Here is a 24,643-nt window from a genome sequence, read left to right on the forward strand (position 1 = left end):
CCAGGGCCAAAGTGTGGGTACCAGAAAGCCACGCCGGGAACCTGGTCTCCAGGCTGAGACACATTGTCCATACACCAATGGACAAAAGGCAGGCCACGTGTGACCACAACAATAGAACTCTGACCCCCAAATTTGGCAGCAATCAGCCTGGAAACCACACACCCCTGAAGCGTCAGCCCAGAACATTTAGGACTTGTGAATGACCACCAGCTCCTTTAATTTTTTGCCTCCACTGTCTCCTCTATTTCCAACTCAGGACCAACAAGGGGAAGCCAAACATGCTCTCCAAACCAATCACATAAGATGCTCCACTTTTAGTTATCCTGCTTCCAGCCTCCCCAAGCTAATACCCTACCCTCCAATCAGAACATACCTGCAGTCTGCCCTTTTCTCCCCTAGAAAGCTTTCCCATTCCTCTCTGGTCTTGGAGTCCTTGCCAAATGCGAGTGGTAGCTATACTCCCTAGTTATACAGTCAGCACTCGATAAATAGCCCCCGTGTGTTCTCATTTAGGGGGCCTTTATTTCCAGGGGCCTTCTCCTTTATTTTAACTAAATACTTGATACGTGTTATGTACTGGGTGTATACATAAGATTTCATTTTTGGAAGTTTTACTGCTAATTCTTTTTTTAAAAAAAATTCACTGATACAGACTGATAACAAGAGACAATCTTCTCAAGGAATCTGAGTAAGCCCGTTCAGCTTGCATCGAACCAAGAAACAAAGGATATATGGACAGATGGCAGCACAGGGAGGCTAGACAAAGACAAGGCTGGGCCTGGACAACAGACAGAGGCTTCCAGAGACCTCTATGGGCATTTTTTTTTCTTTTTCCCATAAGCCAGGCACAGCTGCGTCCAGAAGCTGCAGGGACTAGACTGCCTTGTTGGAATGCCTACTTACCAGCCCCTCCCCAGAGCTGGGCTGGACTTAGTCACAGTTCTAAAATTGTAGAAATGTCCACCTGCCAGAGGGGCAAATATATAAAATAAGGCCTCAGGCGACTTAAATAAGAGAAGGATGGTTGGGAAAGTCCCAGCCCCTTATCTTCATGGGAAAATGGCTTCTTAGATGCTGAGATTGGAGCCTTGTCCATCTGCCTGTGACGATTTGCCTGTCTACAATCTTAAAATTCCCAATATCCCTCTATATGGTCTTTAAATCTATTTAAAATAGGTTATGGCTGCATTTCCCAAACTGGTGAATGTTAATATATGTCTCAGGAAAAAAAGGGAGTCCAATAAATTTGGGAAATTCTGGTGAAACCAATTTAAACACATTTCATTTGAGTAGGACTTCGTTAAACCTTGCATCTGCTAATGATAGTTGTGAATCTGCAAGAAGGGGATGGAGTTTACAGCATTTTCCAAACGTATTTAACTGCAGAAATTGGTTTCCTGCCCACCTATTTACATCTCCCTGAACATCACCCTATGGCATACCATTTTGGAAGCACAGGTCTGAGATAATGCTACCTTACATAGGAAAACTACGAGCGGGTTAACACCTCTTTTAAAAAAATTGTTTTTTATTAGAGAGATAGAGAATGTGTGCACACAAGTGGGTGGAGGGGCAGATGGAGAGTGAGAAGCAGAGAATTTCAAGCAGTCTCCGAGCTGAGAGCAAAAGCCCAATGTGGGGCTCGATCTCAGGACCCCAGGATCATGACGTGAGCCCAAACCAGGAGTTGGACACTTAACCAACTGAACCACCCAGGTGCCCCAAGTTAATACCTCTTATCATGTATTGTAACTCAACAAAGGGAGGGTTAGGAGACCAGGTAGGAAGTGGCACACGAGGGCAGTTTTGAGGACATGAGGAAGAAAATCAGACCATAAAGTAAGGCCAGAGACTAAGGAGGTTACATTTGGGTCCCCGGTCAGCCTAGCGCAATTTAAGGATAGTGGTGTTAAATTCCAGATGAAGGAAGTCAGAGAGCATCCTTACCTGATTTGTAACTTTTCTTAGCCAGCCCTAGTATTAATATCTCTAGAAGCTGGAGCATGGCCAAGAGAATCACTGAATTTGAGAATCACTGAAATCTCTAAAAATAGAGATTTGGGCAAATGGTTCTTTTTACAGCATTGCATTAATGATGGCCTTTGACCCTATTTCAGAGTTAAAATAACTCTGGGGAGAGCGATGATGCCACTCACCTGATGCCCCAACAAAGCCACTTTTCCTTCTGCAACCCCACCATGAAGTCTGTGACAGACCACAGGGAGGGAGAATGAAGTGTTCCACGGACCCCTGGTTCACTTACTTGAGAATCACACAGCCTGTACCCGCTGGGGGCGCTATCCAGAACACCTGAATCCGTGTCCTCCGCCGTGGGGTGCTTTCCGTGACCGCAACGGGGCAGTTACTCATAAACTGTGTTTCTTCTTCATCTATGATCTGTGGAAAGTAAACACATTAAAATGCAACATCACTCTGGGAAGGCTCTTAAGTTTCTGAGTTGACACTTCCTCAATTTTATTTTTAAACCTGTTGTTTTGTGTTAGCAGCCCTATATCCCCTGACACCAGAATAGTGCCTGGCATAGAGCTCCAGTCAAAGCTTGTTGAATTAACATGAGGGCAATGATTTGGCACCTGTGCTCTGCTCTCTGGGACCAGGATCTGGTGTCAGCACTTTGAGGAGCAGGTCACTAGGTGATGGTCTTGCTTATTTCACTATCATAATGGCGTCCAGTTTCAGGGGAGGAGGAAGAGGAGGAAGAGGAGGAAGAGGAGGGGGAGGGGATAATCCAAAGCCAACACTCTCTAAATAGCTAAAATTTGCAATTCAGCTACAGTTTTATAACTTGAAATCGAAATGCTAAAAGAAAACACCCCTTTGGAGGAAGTCCACCAAAGTACATAAACTCTATCCCAGCTTTCCGGCACTATTTCCTTGGCAATCTCTATCTCCCGCGTTTGTGCACTGTGTCAGAGTTCTCCCAAGTTAACCATCAAGCTTTCCGCGGACACTGTGAAAAATCTGGTAGCCATTCCCATTCCCCAAGACTGGTTCAGCATTTCCCCTGAAATGCTGCCAGAACTTGCCTATCTCTCTAGTATTATTACAGACTATTAGACCTGGAAGGATCTCTCGGGGGGAATCATCTAAATCCACGTGCCAACTTCAATTGATTGGTATATGCTGTGTCGTGAGTAGTGCTAATAACAATAACAGATAACATTTATTGTTTAGTAAGTGCTAGGCACTAAGCTAAGTGCTTTATCTGACTTACTCATTTAATCTTCAAATACAATTTAATAAGATGATAATATTCATATTGTATTTATTTTACTTTAAAAATTCATATTTCTTTTAGGATAGCAGGTAAAAAAAAAAACAATGAAGTCACTCAAACTCCTTAGTTCATCATATATTTATATCCCTGAATGAAGCAAAAGCAATCTTCTTTATATAGTTTTTATCTCAATATTCTTTATCCTACTCCCACTATCTATGCCCTTCTGAGTGTGTGTATACACATACACATACAAATGTTTATATAATTCATAATGTATATATAAAATATGTGTAATGTATATATAAAATATGTGTATGTATTATATATTATGTGTGTGTATATCTATACACATATACATATATATGTAACTTGAAGTTACATAGAATTGTTTTGTATTTTATTTTTTTTAAGATTTTATTTTTATTTATTTGACAGACAGAGATCACAAGTAGGCAGAGAAGCAGGTAGAGAGAGAGGAGGAAGCAGGCTCCCTGCTAAGCAGAGAGCCTGATGTGGGGCTCAAACCCATGACCCTGGGATCATGACCTGAGCTGAAGGTAGAGGCTTTAACCCACTGAGCCACCCAGGTGCCCCTGTTTTGTATTTTAATGTTTCTTTCACTTAATCTTACGTTTTTAAGATACAGGTTTCCCCCACTATCTGAAAAGTAGAGCATATCTATGAAATCTTTTGTAAGCTGGAATGGTATAAACTGAAGAAGCAATTACCATTAATTTATATGGAAAAATTTTTTAAGTGTTCCCAGACCCCAAAAATAACCTCTCTCCGGGTTTTCTGATACCTTAGGACACATCTTGCTAACAGATGCACAAAATAAATTAAGATAAAACATAGTTGCTCCCAGACACAGTTCAAAGCCATACAGGGCTTGAGGCTGAGATGCTGAGTGTAGTTTCTGGGGAAGGAGTTTGGCCGTATCTCTCTTGCTGTTTTGCACTGCCTCTAAACGGCTCACTGTAAAACAAAAGCTGAGTGCTATTTGCATTTTTTACCCTTTTCATAAAAGTGAAAATCCTCTTTGGATTTCTTTCAGGTGGTGAAAACGGGTACTAGTGTAGGTCTTCCATACAAGCAAAGTGGCATAATATGAACTTTCAAGAAGTGGGGATACCTGTATGTCAAAGTTACTATCTGTGAATGTAATTCATTGCTTCTGACTGTGGCCTACCGTTCTACTGCACCAGTCCATTCCCCCAGTGACGTGCAGTCAGCTGACTTCCAGATCTTTACCTCCACAAACATTGCTGCAATGAAGCTCTTCATGCTGCTCTACTTGCGAACCCACATGAGAGCTTCTCAGTAATATAAACCATGTAGTGGGAGTTTCCCCCAGAGGTTCATCTTACTTTTGGAATTCTTCACTGAACAGAAATAACTTTCATCTAGTCAGATTCACCAATTTCTCTCCTATGGCTTGTACTTTTGTGGTCTTGCCTAAAAAACAGACCGCAAAGATATTTTCCAGTTTTTGGTTTTATTCTTTTTTTTTTTTTTAAACCATTAGCTTTGTAATTTTACCTTCCACATATAGGTCTTCAATCTATTTAGAGTTTATTTTTTAATACAGTGGAGTAGGGTTCCAATTCCATTTTCTCCGCACTCTGAGCTGCTTTAAAAAAATAACTAAAAACGGGGCACCTGGGTGGCTCAGTGGGTTAAGCCGCTGCCTTCGACTCAGGTCGTGATCTCGGGGTCCTGGGATGGAGTCCCGCGTCGGGCTCTTTGCTCAGCAGGGAGTCTGCTTCTCTCTCTCTCTCTCTCTCTCTCTCTCTGCCTGCCTCTCTGTCTACTTGTGATCTCTCTGTCAAATAAATAAATAAATAAATCTTTAAAAAAAAATAACTAAACTTAATTTTTTAAGAGCAGTTTAGTTTTACACCAAAATTGAGCAGAGAATGCGGAGTTTCTATAGATTCCCTGTCCCCACACATGAACAACTTTCCCTATTATCAACGTCCAGCACCTGACTGGTACATTTATTACAACTGATGAACCCACACTGACCCATCACCAGCACCCAAAGTCCAGAGTATACATGAGGGTTCACTCCTGGTGCTGTTTATTCTGTGGGGTTTGACAAATGATTAATAACGTGCATTCACCACTGAGATTTTATGGTATTATACTGAATAGTTTCACTGCTTTAAGGGGCACCTGGGTGGCTCAGTAGGTTAAAGCCTCTGCCTTTGGCTCAGGTCGTGATCTCAGAGTCCTGGGATTGAGCCCCGCATCAGGCTCTCTGCTCAGCAGGGAGCCTGCTTCCTCCTCTCTCTCTCTCTGCCTGCCTCTCTGCCAATTTGTAATCTCTGTTTGTCACATAAATAAAACCTTTAAAAAAAAAATCCTTGGTGCTCTGCCTGTTCATCCTTTCCTCCCTCCAACCCCTGACAACCAGTAACCTTTTATTATAATTGCTTTTTAATTCCAGGAGGTTTTTTATTGATTCTTTCAGATTTTCCTATGTAGACAATTACGTCATCTGAGAAAAGAGTTTTATTTCTTCCTTCCCAATCTGTATACCTTTGATTTCCTTTTCTTGTCTTATTGCATTATCTAGAATTTCCAGTATAAAGGTGAAAAGTAGTGGTGAGAGAGGGTATCCTTGCCTTGTTCTTGATCTTATGGAGAAAGCTTCAAGTTTCTTTCCAGGAAGTATGCTATTAGGGACAGGTTTTCTTTGTAGATGCTCTTTATTAAGTTGAGATGTTCCTCTCTATTCTTAGTTTGTTGAGGGTTTTTATCATGAGTGGGTGTTGGGTTTTGCCAAATGCTTTTTCCACATCTACTGATAATGATCACATTTTTCTTCTTTAGTCTGTTGAAATGATGGATTATGTTAATTGATACTCAAATTTTGAACCAGCCTTGCATTACCTGGGATAAATTCCACTTGGTTAGGGTATCTATTCTTTCTGGACATTGTTGGATTTGATTTGCTGACCTTTTGTTGAGGAAATTAGGTTCTATATTCATGAGAAATAGGAGTCGGCAGTTTTCCTTTTTTGCAGTCTTTGGTTTTGGTGTTAGAGTGCCACAGGCATAATAGACTGAGTTAGAAAGTAGAGTGTTGGTATAATTTCTTCATTAAATGTTTGGTAGAATTCATCAGTGAACCCATCTGGGTCTGGTACTTTCTGTTTTGGGAGACTACTAATCATTGATTCAATTCTTTAATAGATATAGGCCTATTCAGAGTCAGCTCGGCTGGGTGCTTATCAATTTTTTTGATCTTTTCGGAGAGCCAATCTTTTGGTTTTGTTGGTTCATTGATTTCTTCTCTCATTTTCATTACTTCTTTTTCTCTGTTCACTTTGGATGTAATTTTCTTTTCTTTTTCTAGGGAGGAAGCTGAGATCATTGCTTTTATATCTTTTTCTTTTCTAATATATACATTCAATGCTATAAATTTCCCTTAAGCATTGCTTTTGCTGCATTCCACAAATTTTAAAGTTATATTTTCATTTAGTTTAAAATATTTTTAAAGTTCTTTTGAAATTTCTTCCTTGACACATGTGTTGGTTAGAAATGTGTTGTTAATGGGGATTTTCCAGTTATCTTTCTGTTATTTCCAGTTTAATTTCATTGTGGTCTGAGAGCAGACATTATATGATTTCTGTTCTTTTAAATTTGTTAAGGTGTGTTGTATGGCCCAGAATGTGGTATATCTTGGTGAATGTTTCATGTGAGCTTAAGAAGAATATGTAATCTGCTATTATTAGATGAAGTAGTCTGTAGATGTCAATTATAACCACTTTATAGATAGTACTGTTGAGTCCAACTATGTCCTTACTGATTTTCTGACTGGTGGGTCTGTCCATATGTAATAGAGAGGTGTTGAAGTCTCCAACCATGACAGTGGATTCATTTATTTCTTCTTGTAGTTCTATCAGTTTCTACCTCACATATTTTTGATGCTCTGTTGTTAGGTACTTAAAATTAAGGATTATTATGTCTTCTTAGAATACTAACCCCTTTATCATTATGTAATGCTCCTCTTGTTCTTGATAACTGTCTTTGCTCTGAAGTCTGCTTTGTCTGATATTAATATAGCTATACGTGCTTTCTTACGATTTGTGTTTGCATTGTATATCTTTCATTCTGCGTTTAATTACATGTGCCTTTATATTTTTTTAAAAGATTTTATTTATTTGACGGACAGAGACCACAAGTAGGCAGAGAGGCAGGCGGGGGTTGGGAGGGTGGGAAGCAGGCTCCCCACTGAGCAGAGAGCCTGATGCAGGGCTTAATTCCAGAACTCTGGGATTATGATTTGAGCTGAAGGCAGAGGCTTTAACCCACTGAGCCACCCAGACCTCCTCATGTGCCTTTATATATAAAGTGGGTTTCTTGTAGTCAACATATCAGGATCTTGTTTTTGATTCACTCTGATAATCTTTTAGTTGGCAGATTTAGACTATTAACATTTAAGGTGATTACTGATATAGCTGGATTAATATGCCATACTTATTTTCCATTTGTTTACCTTTTTATTTTCATTTTTGTCTTTGACCATTTTTATATGACTCTATTTTCTCTCTTTTCTTTGCAAATCAATTATATTTCCTTTTTTATTTGCTTTTTTGTGTTTATCCTAGAGTGCACAGTATATGTTTACAACTAGCTCAAGCCTATTTTCAAATAACATTATACTGCTTTACAGATAGTTCAGTCACCTTATGATACCCAAATATTCTTAGTTCCTTCCTCCATTCCTTTGCATTATTGTTGTCATTCATTTTACTTATTCTTAAGTACATATGCAGGCATAAACATATATAATTGAATGAATTGTTGCTGTTATTATTTAGAAGAACTATTATTATCTGTTAGATCAATTAATAAGAAAAATAAAATTTTTTATTATTCCTTCACTTATTCCTACTTTGATGTTCTTCTTTTCTTTATGGGGATCCAAGTTTCTGACTTATATTATTTTTCTTCTCTATAAAGAACTTTAAAAACATTTCTTGCAAGACAGATCTACTGACAACAAATTCCCTCAGTTTTGATTTGTCTGAGAAAGTATTTCTCCTTCACATTTGAAGAATAACTTTACAGGGTACAGAATTCTCAGTGTTTTGTTTCTTTCAACACATTAAATATTTCACTCTACTTTCTTCTTATTTGTATGGTTTCTGAGGATAAGTTGGATATAATTCTTATCTTTATTCCTATATAGGTAAGAATTTTCCCTCCAGTCCGGCTTCTTCCAGGATTTTTTTCTTTACCTTTGATTTTCTCTAGCTTAGAAATGATATGCTTAGGTGCAGTTGGATATTTATCCTTCTTGGCATTCTCTGAGCTTCCTGAATTTGTGGTTTGGTGTTTGATATTGATTTGGGGACATTCTTGGTCCCCATTGTTTCAAATATTTCTTCTGCTCCTTTATCTCTTCTCCTGGTATTCACACTATGCATATATTACATCTATTATAGCTGTCCCACAGTCCTTGGATATTCTGTTCTGGTTTTTTTTTTCAGTATTTGTCCTCTTTGCTTTTCAGTTTTAGAGGTTTTTGTTGATATTTCCTTAAGCTCAAAGATTCCTCAGCTGTGTCCAGTCTACTAATAAGTTCATCAAAGATAATCTTCATTTTTTTAAAGATTTTATTTATTTATTTGATAGATAAGAGATCACAAATGGGCAGAGAGGCAGGCAGAGAGAGAGAGAGAGAGAGAGGAAGCAGGCTCCCTGCTGAGCAGAAAACCCAATGCGGGGCTCGATCCCAGGACCCTCGGATCATGACCCGAACTGAAGGCAGAGGCTTTAACCCACTGAGCCACCCAGGCACCCCGACAATCTTCATTTTTGACAAGGTTTTTGATCTCTAGCATTTCTTTTTGTTCTTTTTTCCCTTAGGGTGTCTGTCTCTCTTCTTACATTGTCCATCTGTTCTCGCATGCTGTCTACTTTATCCATTAGATCCTTTAGCATAGTAATCGCTTTGCGTTAAATCCCCAGTCTTAATTCCAACATCTCTGCCACGCCTGCTTCTTATGCTTTCTCTGTCTTTCCAAACTGTGTTTTTTGCCTCTTAGTATGCCTTTTAATTTTTTGATGACAGGTGGATATGATGTACTGTGTAAAAGGAATTTAAATAAATCGTCCTTTAGTAATGTGGTGGAAAGTTGTTGGGGAGGGGATGTATTCTCTAGTGCTATGATCAGGTCTCAGTCTGTTGGTTGGTGACCTGTGCCCCTGGACTGTGAACCTCACTTGGGCTTCTCAGCCATCCCCGTGACCACCCTCCTTCGCCTTAGACGGTACTGGATGGCTGAAGTGTCTGCAGTTGTGTATTTTCCTTCCACCACATGGAAAGCAAGAGGGACTGGTGTTGAGCATTTCTCTTCCCCCCAGTAGATTAGGCTCTGATAAAACCTCAGCAGGTTAGGCTCTGGTAAAATAGTTTCTCCTGAGGGCAAGTCCTTTTAAGAACAGAATGCTTTGGTGTATTCATAGAGAGTTTCTTTTCTCCTCCCCCTGCCAGAAGCACAACATAGTTTTTCTCTGAAACTCACGTTGAGAATCTAATAGAATTCCTGGAGGTAAAGCTCAAGAATTTTGTCCCCCATCTGCAACCCAATGATTGGGTGCCTCTGGAGTTTTTATCTCTCAGAATTGTCCACACTGAGCCCCTAATATTAATCTAGCAATTATAGTTGAGGTTTTCCTATGTTGGCAGGTGGAGATTTCTGCTCTGGTGAATTGTGATCCTCTGTGTCCTCCTGTCTCCCCAATATTGGGGGCAGTGGTTTGCCCTGTGGACTTACTTCTCTGATGGATCTAAGAGCTATTGATTTTTCAGTTTGCTTAGCTTTTCACTTGCCGTTAGAATACAGTGTTGACTACTGGGTATTTACCCCAAAGATACAGATGTAGTGAAAAGAAGGCCATCTGTACCCCAACGTTTATAGCAGCAATGGCCACGGTCATCAAACTGTGGAAAGAACCAAGATGCCCTTCAACGGACGAATGGATAAGGAAGATGTGGTCCATATACACTATGGAGTATTATGCCTCCATCAGAAAGGACGAATACCCAACTTTTGTAGCAACATGGACGGGACTGGAAGAGATTATGTTGAGTGAAATAAGTCAAGCAGAGAGAGTCAATTATCATATGGTTTCACTTATTTGTGGAGAATAACAAATAGCATGGAGGACATGGGGAGTTAGAGAGGAGAAGGGAGTTGGGGGAAATTGGAAGGGGAGGTGAACCATGAGAGACTATGAACTCTGAAAAACAATCTGAGGGTTTTGAAAGGGTGGGGGGTAGGAGGTCGGGGTACCAGGTGGTGGGTATTATAGAGGGCACGGATTGCATGGAGCACTGGGTGTGGTGCAAAAATAATGAATACTGTTATGCTGAAAATAAATAAATAATAAATTTAAAAAAAAAAAAAAAAAAGAATACAGTGTTGACTTCCACTTCTTATATGTGGGATAGGACACCAGAAGTTCACACTGTGAGTTATTTCTATGCTACTTAATTCATCTTTCCCCCACTTTTTGGTGATGCCACCTCTGTCATATATAGAATGACAACATAATTTATTGTCTAAACAAGGATAAAAAGGCCGTTATTAATCACTGTTCTGGGATAACAGTCAAAACTGAGACTTTCCCATGGCAAATGGGGCATATATTCAACCTAGTCATATATCAGGTTTCGACACACTCAACATTTAGTCCCAGACTTTCTATTCTAGTCTCCTACCCACCCCCTGCCCATGGCACTATATTTTAATTTCTAGAAGGGCAAGTTCCCTTTCCTTGTTCTTCTTATCAACTTGGTATTATCTATTTGTAGGTCTTTATTTTTACATATATAGTATATAAACTCTAAAAACTCCCTTACCTCTGCCATTTTATCTTCCTGATGTGATGAAATCCCAACCTTAGATAAAGTACTCACTCCATGATAAGAACAGTTGTCTTCTATGTTAACTGACTTCTAGTCTTGAGTCTGCCCTCACACACAGATACACTGCTGTGTGTATCTGATTAAGACCTCAGCAGGTTAGATTCTAGCCAAATACTTCCTATTTGTTATTTTACTTTCCCTTTCTTGTCAATGATGACTTTAGATCTTCTTGACTCTCCCCAAACCTCCAACTTTTATCTCTCCTTTTCTTTTTTTTTTTTTAAATGATTTTATTTATTTGACAGAGAGAGATCACAAACAGGCAGAGAGAGAGAGGAGGAAGCAGACTCCCCGCTGAGCAGAGAGCCTGATGCGGGGGCTCGATCCCAAGACCCTTAGATCATGACCTGAGCCGAAGGCAGCGGCTTAACCCACTGAGCCACCCAGGCGCCCCTTATCTCTCCTTTTCACTTATTTTTTTATCTTGTGTCTTTATAGAAGAAACTGAAGTCATTAGATGTATAGTACATCATTCTCTCATTTGCATCTGCCCTGTCCTCTTTGCGGTTATAATAAAGGAGCCTCACTTTTCTTACATTTCTGATTTGTTCTCATTACTTCTTCCTGACTCTAAGAATGACTTTCTCCCTGCCAGATTCAACTTTTGTCCCAGTGGAATCATTCCCATTAGCCTGTTAAGCATAATTGTTAAGCATGTTTGGGTCTCTCCAATTCACAAATTAAGTGGCCCAAGGTTAGCCCTCCGTCCCTCCCCAGGAGGGGATGTGCTCTCTCCTGTCCATCACAATCAAATGACTTGAAGGAGTTGGCTATGCTTACTGTCTTCACTTCAGCTCCCACTCCTTCTCAGCTTAATCCCAGGAGTTTGAGGAACATCATGGTACCTAGACAGCTCTAGCTAAGACCATCAGTGCCTTCTGAAATGCTTAATCCAGTAAATCCTCTGTAGGCTTTCTTCTCAAAGCACTCTCTCCCTGTCTGACTTTAGCGCCATGGCTCCTTCCTGCCCTCCTCTTTGCCTCCACTTTCTTACCTACTCTTTCTCCACTTTCTTTCTTTGACTGCTCATCCTCCTCTACTGGCCTTTGAATCTGTAATTGCTCAAGGTTAGTCCTAAACCCTCTTTATTCTATCTCTTCAGGTGATCTTACTCAACTGGCTTTAATTACTACTTATGTGTGGATGGTTCACAAATTTGTATTTCCAGTCTTGGTCATTCCTCTGATCTCCAGACATATAGCTCTGACCTTCTATCTTCTATCTGCATTTCCTCTTGGATCAAAACCACCTCAAACTACCGCATTAGCAACTGACTTAACTATGTTCCCCCTAGCCTGGCCCTACTTCAGTTGTACAAGTCAGAAATACTGGATGTCCTCTTTGGCTCTTCCTACCCTCTCCCCTTCATATCTAAATGCTGCCCATTTTACCTTCCAAGTATCTCTTGAATTTCTACTACCATCCCTATTACTATCCAGACTGAGCTACACCATTTTTAGTCTGAACTAAAATAAAGGTATTCTAACTAGCCTTTGTACGTTCTCTCTTGTTCTCTATATGGCCAGCCAAAGTGATCTTTTTTTTTTTTTTTTAAAGATTTTATTTATTTATTTGACAGAGATCACAAGTAGGCAGAGAGGCAGGCAGAGAGAGAGGAGGAAGCAGGCTCCCTGCTGAGCGGAGAGCCCGATGCGGGGCTCGATCCCAGGACTCTGGGATCATGACCTGAGCCGAAAGCAGAGGCTTTAACCCACTGAGCCACCCAGGCGCCCCCCAAAGTGATCTTTTAAAAACACAAATTTAATTGTAATATCTCCCTCCTTAAAACAATTTACATATTTTCACTGCTTCTAGAATCAAGACTGAAGTCCTTAATAGAGTTGAATCTACCTTCCTACTTCTCTAGACTCATACTGTGCCTCTTTGTTTTTTGTACTTGGCTACTTTGGACTTGTGTTTTCTCTTGCCAAAGACTGACCAATTCCTATTTCCTTTTCCCCTCCCATCTTTTCCATTTCTCCGTCTTCCCCATTCCTTTCATCCCTCCTTCTCCCCCCTCCTCCCTCCCCTGCTTCCTTTCCTCCACCTCAGCTCACTCATGGTTTTCATTGGAAAGCCTTCCCTGTTTTCTTTCACTATGGCAATTTCTTCCCTGATATGTTCTCATACGACCCATCTCTCTCCTTTCAGAGGCTTTATTTTTTAATTTTACATATATTTGTTTGATTCCTTGATTAATGTCTATTTCTCTAATAACCTGTAAGCCACATGAGGGCAGGCACCATGTCTCTTAGGTTTTTTCTCATTGTTTCCCCAGTACTTAGCACAGAGCCTATTCCATAATATTTGCATGCTGAAGAGCTTGGTGTACTTGCCTCCTCCCTTTGGTTGTGAGATTCCCTGCTCTGTGTCTGGGCTGTAATATCCGCCTTAGCTCTCTTAGACAACTCCCTGGACTTCTTCTGACTTTGGACTTTTTCTAGATGGTAATTAAGAGCCTTAATTATAATAACAATAGCTACCATTTTTGAGACTATATTGGCCAAGGACTTTACATATACCGTTTCCACTTCCCCCCCAAATTGATAAGCCTATCCTTCAAGAAACAACTATGACATAGATGGGTTAAATAAACTGTCCAAGTCCGACAGGGGCAGAGCCAGAGCCAGGGTTTGAATCCTACCTGGCTCTCATCTCTCTGTTCTTTTCCTATGCCACAGGCTGTCCTAATAGTGTCATTCCCTCATGTTAGTTAGATCAGAAGTTTCTCTCTAGTCAAGCTTACTCCTACGGAACCACATACACTGGACCAGCCCACAACTAAATACCCTATTCCAACATGCACATAAGTACTTGGTAAATGTAAATAGTACTTTGCTTGAGATTTTCTTAGAGGGCACTTAGTTTCCCTTATGCAGCTTTATTGTTGTGAGGGTGGATTTCCAAACAATTGTGATTTTCTTAGACCTGTGCACTTGGCTTCCCCTTTACTGGTTCACACTGAGAACTTTTGGAACATGTTTTTTTTTTTAAAGATTTATTTATTTATTTATTTATTTGTCAGAGAGAGAGAGAGAGAGAGCACACAAGGCAGAGGGAAAAGCAGGCTCCCTGCTGAGCAAGAAGCCCAATGTGGGGCTCAATCCCAGGACCTTGGGATCATGACCTGAACTGAAGGCAGACACTTAACCAACTGAGCCACCCAGGTGTCCCAACTTTTGGAACTTTTAACCCTAAATATTTACAATCTTTGGGAGGTTCTAGGTGACTGTATCAGTAAAGCCAAAAGTAATTAATGTTTAATTACCATTTTCTATGTGTCAGTTACTTAGCATGGTCACATCATTGAATCCTTCATGGGAGTAATTATTTCCATTTTACAGGTGAAGAAATCAAGCTTGGGGTGATCCATTATTCATTCATTCAGCACTGTCTGAAGCCAAAACCTGTGCTCCTTCTAGTTGCCTCTGACGAAGATCCCAGGCTGGGTTAAGACCAAGGCCCTTGGCCAAGTACTGAAACAAAGAATGTTTTCCAAGACATTGAAGCCACCTCAGGTAAATATGATTGTTTATCCACAACCTCAGTTGCCAGATGGTAATTAGACATTGAACAGAAGGAGTTGTTTCCTCCAATTCAGAGAATGCTCCCAAAGTCATTTGCTTTTCAGAAAATATTAGCTTCTACCAATAAGCTTTGATTCTATCAAAACCTGCTCTTGTACCTTGCCCCATCTCCTAAAATCTCCACCCTTCCTGTGGTCTGAGTAGAGCCACCATCTTAGCCATCAACTAATCTGACTAAATAAAGCCTTCACCACTCATTTCAATCTGTGATTCCTTTTCTGAGTATCCCAGAACAGAAAATTAAGACATATTACAATAGGTGTTTGGGTCTGGTAGTATTATGGATGATTTTTATTTCCTTTCTATGTTTTTGTTTTTTCTAAATTTTCTACAGTGATGATGTATTACTTTATTTTTTTATTATTATTTATTTATTTGACAGATAGAGATCACAAGTAGGCAGAGAGGCAGGCAGAGAGAGAGAGGGGCTCTCTGCTCATCCTGCTCTCTGCTCAGCAGGGAGCCTGCTTCCTCCTCTCTCTGCCTGCTTGTGATCTCTGTCTGTCAAATAAATACAATCTTTAAAAAAAAAAAAAAAAAGAGAGTTGGAATCTTAACCAATTCAGCCACCCAGAAACTCCAGTTGTTGTTCTTTTAAAATATATATATATATATATGTATATACATATATATGTATATACGTGTATATACATATATATGTATATACATATATATGTATATACATATATATATATGCTAAAATAAACTATCTGAGGCTAAGTTTAAGTTTAAAGTCACTTGGGAGAGATTTGCTGCTAAAGTGGGCTGCTTGACTCCCTTCAAGAAAGAGCTCAAGGGACCTGAGGCCAATCCCCATCCAGCCAGGTATGATAGGCATGTAAAACAAATCCAGGTTCAAACAGAGGGACAAGGTTTAATTTCCAGAATGCTTGGCAACCTGTAGTTAAGGGAACTGGTTGAGCATCTGGTCATGAATAGACCTTTTCAATACTAGGGGTTTTCTAGACTACCTCATCAGGATGCCTCTGAGAGTTTCTAAAACTTTTCATTGCTCACACTCTTAGTCCTGAATCATATGCCATACCATTTTGAAAGCTGCTTCGGGACCCGTCTTTACCATTAGGGTATCTACTCCTGCCTCATCGTATTTGTGGCCTCGCTTTCTTTTCAGACTCAATACACAATACTTCTTTCTTTCTTTCTTTTTTTTTTTTAGATTTTATTTATTTATTTGACAGAGAGAGATCACAAGCAGGCAGAGAGGCAGGCAGAGAGAGAGGAGGAAGCAGGCTCCCTGCTGAGCAGAGAGCCCAATGCGGGGCTCGATCCCAGGACCCCGGGATCATGACCTGAGCTGAAGGCAGCGGCTTAACCCACTGAGCCACCCAGGCGCCCCACAATACTTCTTTCTTAAATCTAATCTTGATCCTTCTCCTCAGCTCTGAGCTGGGTCCTCTCCTGGTATGTTGCCTTACCCTTTCTGGTCTGACAGACAGAAAGAGATTAACCTAAACAGTGTCAAGGCCCCAGATGGAGTCTCGGGCATTCGAAGAAGTGGGTGGGCCATGGCAGTGGGATATCTGGGAGAATTACTGTCCAGAAATTCAGGTAGGTGGCATCTTGGACATTTGCCTTCAAGAAGCAGAGCCTCGGGCATAGAGGTAAGGGCTGGTGGTCAGGGTTGGGGCTCCAATTCCCACAAGAGAAACAAGGATAAATCAGATAATTGGAACTAGAACTTGGAATGGCACCCACAACAGGAAACTGGCCCCATGAACATGGTCTTGAAGCAGAGCTGGCAGGAGAGGGTAGGTTTGGAAACCTGGACCTTAGTTTAAGAAAGGACTTCTCCTACGGGGATGTGAGATGGGAGTAGGAGAACAACTCAGGAGCCCAGTAGTCAACGCAGAGCACCACAACCAAGGATGACTCTCAGGGATAGTGATGTAGTAACCCTCAACTGGGAAGAGTGGTTGCTTAAGCATGCTGTCCTCAAGTCCTTATTGATCTTGGTAGTGGGTGAGCTGAGTCTGAGCAACAGAGAGGGCAGTAGAATATCTAAATAGGGATTATTGCGTCCGAGAGTGCAGGTGACAATAACACCTGGGGTGGGTTAGGCTGAATGAAGGAAAACATGTCCTTTGGCATCATCTCATAAATATGTTTTCTTTTCTTTGGATATTTGTGCAAAGTAGTATGGTAGATGGAAAGTGCATGAATGTTTCAGTCAAGTAGGTTTGCATTAAATCTTGACTGCCAATTTCTAGTTGGATGACTTTGGCCAAGTCACTTGACCTCTACAAGTCTGTTTTCCCATCTGAAAAATGCGGATAATAAAACCCATCTTGCTTGACTGCCATAAAGAATAAATGAGGTTGTATTTACAAAGCATTCAATACCCATAACAAGCACTCAGTATTTTATAGCTGGAGGGAAATGTTCACCCCACAGCTTCTGCAAGCTAATCTTATTAACATAGGAGGAGGACATCCTGAAGAGGTAAAGCAGGTCTAAAATTTTTATTATGACTACATCAGAGATATTTGTTCAGTGTAGGAAAATCAGAACACATAGAGAAGTAAACATTATGAAACAAGTACTACGTGTAATTCTACTACCCCCAAGAGAGTTATTATTAACCTTTTGATGTGTATCTTTTCAGGTTATACACACACACACACACACACACACATATATATATATATATAATACTATCATATTTTCTAAAATCCCATATTTGCATATATATATATATATATATATATATATATATATATATATATAGCAGCCCATGGTATGGACTCTCCATATTTTACTTAAAAAACCTCAGAGCATTGAACATTTTGTTGCTTAACATTTTTAGGTTATTCTGATCATCTCTTATGGCTAAATTTCATATTTTTAATTTTTCTGGGAGTGAAATTAATGTAGGTTTTCATTGATGGGTCGGTCTTTCCAAGAAGGGATTTTGAACTACTTAAGTAAAATCTGAGTGAGAAGCCAAAGAAAATAATCCCGGTCATTAAATCACCACTTTCTAGTTTCCCAGGTGTATTACTTTTTTTTTTTTTTTTTTTTGTGCGAAAGTCATGGAAGGAAAGACAGCTGCTTTGTCATTTATGAAAGAGATTTCAATACAGATTTTTAAAAACTAAAGAAGGATTTTGCCTTTATTGCTCTAAGGCATAAATACATTTTAGAAAAGTTTACAAAGAAAACTAAAGGCAAGGCAAGTCCTGCTGTTTCAGCCATTTTGGTCTGTTTCCTTCTAGACTCCTCTCTCTTGCTGTTCTGAAATCTGCAGATAGTTGTGTTTGTATTCTGTGCATAATGTTGTGTCTTGTTTTTCCCATTTGTCCTAGAAGCCCCCACATGTTTTCAGGTTTTTCTACACACATCAGAAACAGCATGGGGATGTCTGGATTAGCGGCACCGTGCAGGGTAGCTTTGTATGGTCCCTCCTCGGGGCTGTGACGATTTAGGTCCAAATCTTGCCCTCTTTCCTTACCAAGACCCTCACCTCTCCGTGCCTAGCTATATCTCTCACCAGTTGCCATCATCCTTTTCTGCACTAGCATCTCTTCCAACAGATCCTTATTTTCATTTTATTCATCTCTTTTACCCTTTCTGCTCTATCTTCTCTTTGCCAGGGGTGTGCACACCACCTCTCAGACCTGAGAACACGTGAGGATCTGGGGGAGGAGCAGGGCAGAGGTGACCATGAGCATTGTAGATGGCCCCTCTGTCACCTTGTCCTGGGTACATGGCCTCTGATCCATGGAAGCTGAGTATTGAGAACCAATGTACGGTGTTCCCCACGGTAGAGCAGATTAACCCTCCCTACTATGTGGGCTATTTCACATTCTGAAAGCAAACACAGCAGGCCAGGCTTGGGAGCTGGGCTGGACCAGGACACGTGGGTGTCCTGAGCAGGCTAATAATCTGGCCTCCTTTCAAAAGGATATTCTCTAAATATTTGCCCAACATTCCGTGGGAGGAGACGATGAGTGCCATGTAGGAGGAGGCAGGAAGATTGCTGGCTCAGCACTTGTTCCCTCTTTATTGTTCTGAGCAGTTCAGCTCCTGGCCCTAAACTTGCACACCTCACCTGGCTACTAGGAAGCCTGGAAGGCAGCCTAGATACCATCTCTGGTCACTTAAACACTCTTGGGAATTTGCCTCCTATGCAGGAGGCAATGGTGAAGGGCCTGAGAAAGAGCCCAGCAGCCTGTTTATTAGTGGTGTGACCCTGGCAAATTCCTTAACCTTTCCAGAAGGAGTCTTCCTATCTGTAAAGTGGGAGATAACAATAGTCCTGACCTCAATAGGCTGAAAGGGTTTAATTGAATTAATATATGTAAAATAGTTAGAGATATTCCTGGCAGGAAGCTATCCCTGCGTGTATTATCATCGTGGTGTACTGTGTATAATAATAAATCTCATTACTATCATTATTCTCATCTCATGCTTACTCCCTGTAATTCTGGTAAAGCCCATTTTCTCACATCTCATTACATTTCCAGTGATGTTGCAGGGATTCTTATAGACTATTATCCTGGCACTAACGCAGCTGGCCTGCACCTCTACCTAGCTTGGAAGCTTCAAGTATAGTGGACAAGCTTTAGTGGGGCTGGTGTGTGTGTGTGTGTGTGTGTGTGTGTGTGTGTGTGTGTGTTGGGTCATTGCCTGATCACTCTATCTACAGTACAGCCCTTGGTTAAAAAAAAATAACTTGGGAGATGCTAAGACAGGCAGCAATGGACTTAGGGAGAACTGGTAATCTACTAACGGTAGGTAATTCCCAGTAAGAGACGAGGCATCTCCTTCAGGAGAACCAGGAAGAGAAGGAAGATTTCTCCTTGAAACCAAGTGAAATATGCCTCCCGGGGTCCTGAGAGACAGTATGGGGTGGTAGAGAGAGTATGAGGTTTGGGCTTGCAAACCAGGAAGACCTGGGTCTGATTTCTGTCTTAGTAACTGAATGACCTTGAAAAAAGTAACTGATCTCTGGGTCTTGGTGTCCTTACCTGTGTAAACAGCAATGTAGTGCTGACAAAGGAAGATCTCCAAGATGCCTGGGAGGGCTAGGTGCCCAATAACTGTGACTTCCCTTGGAGACAATAGAGAATGGGCTCTGGCAGCACCCTGAGTGCCCAGAGCCTAGCAGGTGATTGACACACATGTGAATAAGCAGGAAATCCAGGGCTACCCACAGTGCACAGCCATAGCAATAACATCTACATTTACTGAGTCCACACTCCACGTTGCTGCTAACACTTCATAACCACTACTTCACACCACCATCCCAGCAAGCCTGTGAATTCAGAAGCTGGGCCTAGGAACTGGGGAGCCTGGGCTCACATCCCCCAGGACCCCAAGGCTAGTGCTTGTATCCTCTGGCTCTAACTCATTGTCCCCTCATCTTCCACTCAGGGAGCCTGTGCCAGCTTTGACTCAATGCTAGAAAATCACTCTGATAAATAGGTTTAAACAAACAGAACCATCTAATTGGGGGACATTATACTAGGTAGTCTAGTGCCTAGGAAATAAATCAGCCTTTTAAGTTTTCTATGGCAATCCAGTTGAAATGTTTAATAATTATTGCCAGAGAATGGTATAATGCAGTACTAAAAATGAGTAATTGAAAAGCCCATCAAGGCAGATGAGGCATCTTCTCACTGAATTGCTCTTGAATACATAATTATTTCATTCAGATTTATGATCAGCTCAGCAAAGCGTACATCTCTCTAGCCGGCTCTGCCTGTGGCTGTTCGGGAAGCCTTTTTCTATTGTGCCAGCACCTTCTGGGATGGACAAATGGATGGCTCTCGTACATGGAGAGGACTTTCGATGGTGTGACTTCATTTAGCAAAGGACAAAGTGAAGAGTGAAGTTTCAGGTTGCCGAGGACCCTCTGGGTCCCAGGCGCTGTGCTGGAGTTTCCATGCATTGCCTGTGTTGGCTCATCGAAAGCCCACAACAGTCCTGTGAGGGGACTCAGCCATCTCACAGAATAAACTGAAGCTCAGAGCAGTGGGGTCACTGAATCAGATTCCCCAGGCTTACAGGGGACTCCTACCTGGTGGTCCAGCCTGAACCCCTGACTCTTCCACTACATATATCACCAGCCTCCAGAAACACCCTGTGTGCCCAGAGAAAACTTAGATTTTTGGAAAGAGGAATCTGGGGAGGTCAGATGCAGAAAAAAACTAATTCCTGCCAGATTTTATTAGATGCTCTGGCTCTTTAAATATTTGAGTTGACCCCCCAACCCCAGCCTCATTTCCATCATTCTTACAGTGTCAGGACCTCCAGACAGAAACTGGCTCCATGGGGGCCCCAGTTCCCCCACAGGGTCAGCCTCCCCACCCTGTCCTGATCATCCAAAGCCATGGGCTTTCTCGGAGACACAAGCTTATCAGACTGCCTCTCCCCAGAGCCCGTGGAGTGGGCGTTCTTGGCAAATTTAGTTCACTGGCAAGTGCGGACAGATGGCTGCTGGGATGAGCCAGCAACCTTTGTTTCTGGTCTCACCCATATGTCAACATGACCCAAAATGAGGAAAAGTAGGGAGGGGGGAGGTAGAAAAGGATGGGACCGCCTTACAGGCAGAAGAAAGAATATAATTCTTTTTTTTTTTTTAATCTCATTGCATTTTGAAGATTAAAAATAGAAAAGTGAGACTCTCTGACTCTCCCCTACCCTAGCATTGGACAATGACATTTCCAGCAGAAAACCAATTTTTCTCCCCAACGCCCCAGTCTCTTCCTTATCTCTGATGCTTGGTTGTACTCTGCGTAAGTCAGCAGATACAATCACAGGAGCAAAACTCTGCTCCCTTCCCCCCAGCCCCTCACCTTGAGGAAGAGGTAAGGGACTGCTGAGGGTTATTGCACAAGGGGCTTAAACAGGTCACAGGATACCTTCATTCTCCAGGACACAAAAGCATGTTAGGTTTCCTTCTCAGTTTTTTTGTTTCTGTTTTTGTTTGTTGTTTGTTTTAGTGTGAAAAGAGCAGACATCGTGCATGGACTTACTATATCTTACTGGATACGGTACATATCTGTGAACTTCTCTGCCCCTGGAAGAAGGCCAAACTTCAGTCTAGCTAGATTGTAGCAGTAAGGTAGGGTTTCTCTTAAGGGAGTGGATTTATGCTAACTCTCAGTGGTTATTTGTCAAACACATCCAAGATGGTTAGCAGTCTGTGAGGGCTGAGCACTTGCAAAACAAATCAAATATCTGGGGAGAATGCATTTGGTCTCTATGTGCCTAAAGGTAGAGCCCTGGGGTGAAAACACCGATCCAATCAGGCAGACAAGAGTGTGAGGTGTTCTGCTCTGCTACGGTGAGGCACCCTGAGCTGGGGGCAGTGGGCAGGGAGCCCACAGGAGAGCAGTGCACCAGCTCATGGAGGACATGAGGAAGTTCTCCAAGATCATTACTAGAAGCTAAAGAATCAGCCATGGTCTAGCCAAGACAGTGTATTGTAGGAGAATGAACATTAACGGGAAGGGTGTGGGGCCAGGAAGAACAAAGGGAGAGAGAGAAACAGGCAAAGGAACAATAGATGCAGTGCTCTTCTCTGGCCTCGGACTGTGTTAAATGTGTCTATCTGTGATCCCTCTGACCAATTCCCAGAGGGACTGCAGCAACTCCAGACCCTGTTTCTTCTCCTTGGCAGACTGGCTTCTACTTGTGATCTCACTTTACATGCCGCTTCCTCTGGGAAGCCTTCCAGGCCTGAGGCAGCTGTGCTGCACTCTCCCCGCTCCACCCTCATCACCTGGATCCTAATGTTTCCAGGGCTCCTTCATAGTCTGAGTCCAAACCTGAGCCACCTGGGGTCTCTGTGAAATAGTGAAGCCTGAGCCCCATCCAGACCCACTGAACCAGAAGCTCTGGGAGTGGGACTCGGGCAGCAGTGCTTTTTGAAAGGCCCTAGATGATTTTGATGGATGGTTGGGATGAAAACCATCTTGAGTCTAGTCCATCATATCCAAAAGCTGGGATATCACTTACCTTTGTGTCACCGGCCCCCAGCCCTGTGCCAGGCACATCCCCTACACTTAATCCATCTCTGCAGAATGAATAAATGAATTAATTAAAATTAGATAAGTATTACCACTCCTTTTTCAGAGAGGAGGAAACGGAATCATGGAGGCAAAAATCACTGGAGTGTGGTGGCACAGTTGCCATAAGGGGGGGGTGAGCTTCCTGTCTGTTTGACTACACTGTCTGCTCCCAGTGCCTACAGCCACGTCTCAGACAGAACAGTAGCTCAGTACAGGTTTCCTGTGTGAATGCCGTCCCTGATCTCTCTTCTTTTACAAATCAATCTTTTTCCACTATATCTTGCTATCAGCCCTGTCTCTGCCATTATCTGTGTGGCCTTTTTGTTGTTGTTGTTTTAAAGATTTTATTTATTCATTTGAGAGGGAGAGAGACAGAAACAGAGAAGAGTACAAGCAGGCGGAGAAGTAGAGGGAGAGGGAGAAGCAGACTCCCTGCTGAGCCAGGAGTCTGATGTGATGTGGGACTCGATGCCAGGACCTGGAGATCATGACCTGAGCTGAAGGCAGATGCCTAACTGACTGGGCCACCCAGGCACCCCTGTGGCTTTTCACAAATCCCTTCTCTCTGGAGCTGTTTCCTAAAATGAGGACATTGGGTGAGATGGCCTGGGGGATTCCTTCCAGTTCGAATGACAGCCGACTACCACATCATACCTCCACCATCACTTTGAAGGATGAGAACCCAGCTCTGACACCAGCACCTTCTGCACTCAGCACCTTCCTATGGTTCAGGAGGCTCCTGGATTGCTCCTTCCAGGCTTTTTACATACTTCTCCCCCCTACCCCTTTCCCTGCTTCTTGCCTCTCTTTACTTTCTCCTTCCCTTGGCAAGCTCTCCCAGGAGGCAGGCTGTGGTCAGCGGGAGCCAGCCTTCGTCTCCTGGTCAGCCCTCACTCCAAAGCATAAAGCCAGAGCCCAGAAAATTTAGTTATTCATGTATCATCCCCTGAAATCCAGTTAAAGAGAAAAGCACTGCTCTGCAGACACAGTTGTAGCACCAGCCAGGGAAGACGGGAACTCACGTTTGTGAAATGTGTACTACATGCTCGTGTCTTCGCGACGTTGTCTTATTCAAGCTTCGCCTTGACTGCCTGCCAGCGGTGCCTCCACAGACTCTCTCTCCAGCACCCACAGAGCACCCACACTCTGCAAACACAGCGGCCACCTCCTATTTCTCTCGGCTTCCATCCTTAACCCCCACAATCCAATCTTCCTGCAGAAGCCAGAGGGCACACTGAAAACTATAAATCAAATCATGTCACTTCCCTGTGTGACGACTCCCTATGGCTTTCCACTGCACTGTCAGTCCAAACTCAGGGACGACAGCCGCCATTCCCCTCTTGAGCCGCCCTGGCCAACTTCCCGCACATCACCTCCTGCCACTCTCAATCGGTCCACCATGCTCGCCTCTTAAATACGCTCTACTCCAGGGCCTCTGGGGGTTCCCTGGGCTTGTCTCCATCCGACGTGATCCTACCCAGAGATCTTCAAGAATGCGGAAGGGAAAGAGTGAGGAACAAATTCAGACATACTCCGGACTTGGGGGACAGCTAGTTTTCCAGGTGAACCGACATGAACCTGCTTTTAGCTTTGCTCCTCCCTCCGCTTCTGCGTGTTCTGCCGCGGGAAGGGCCAGGACACAACTTGATTTCTGCAGATAAAGTCCAATGCCTACGCGAAATGTGGTAAAGAGCCAAGTACGCTGACTGCTCTGCCCCTACTGAAAGACTGCGGGAATTTATAACTTGATATTTTTAGATGGTAAGGGAACAGAAGTTTAGGGGAAAGAAGCTAGAATTTACTGAGCTGTGCGCCAGGGCTTTTAAGTATGATT

At 42.3% G+C, this 24,643-nt stretch overlaps 1 protein-coding gene across 1 annotated transcript in view; it reads right to left on the bottom strand.

Annotated features, from left to right (window-relative positions):
• The window catches only part of SPON1 (spondin 1), a 256,164-nt gene that overhangs the window by 180,718 nt on the left and 50,803 nt on the right, over positions 1-24,643 (bottom strand). Inside the window, exon 3 of the mRNA XM_059407970.1 lies at positions 2,264-2,397. Coding sequence (XP_059263953.1) covers positions 2,264-2,397 — 134 coding nt within the window. The remainder of the gene's footprint in view (positions 1-2,263; positions 2,398-24,643) is intronic.

Source organism: Mustela nigripes, chromosome 1 (assembly GCF_022355385.1).
Source record: "Mustela nigripes isolate SB6536 chromosome 1, MUSNIG.SB6536, whole genome shotgun sequence".
In the NCBI taxonomy this organism is placed as follows: Eukaryota; Metazoa; Chordata; class Mammalia; order Carnivora; family Mustelidae; genus Mustela; species Mustela nigripes.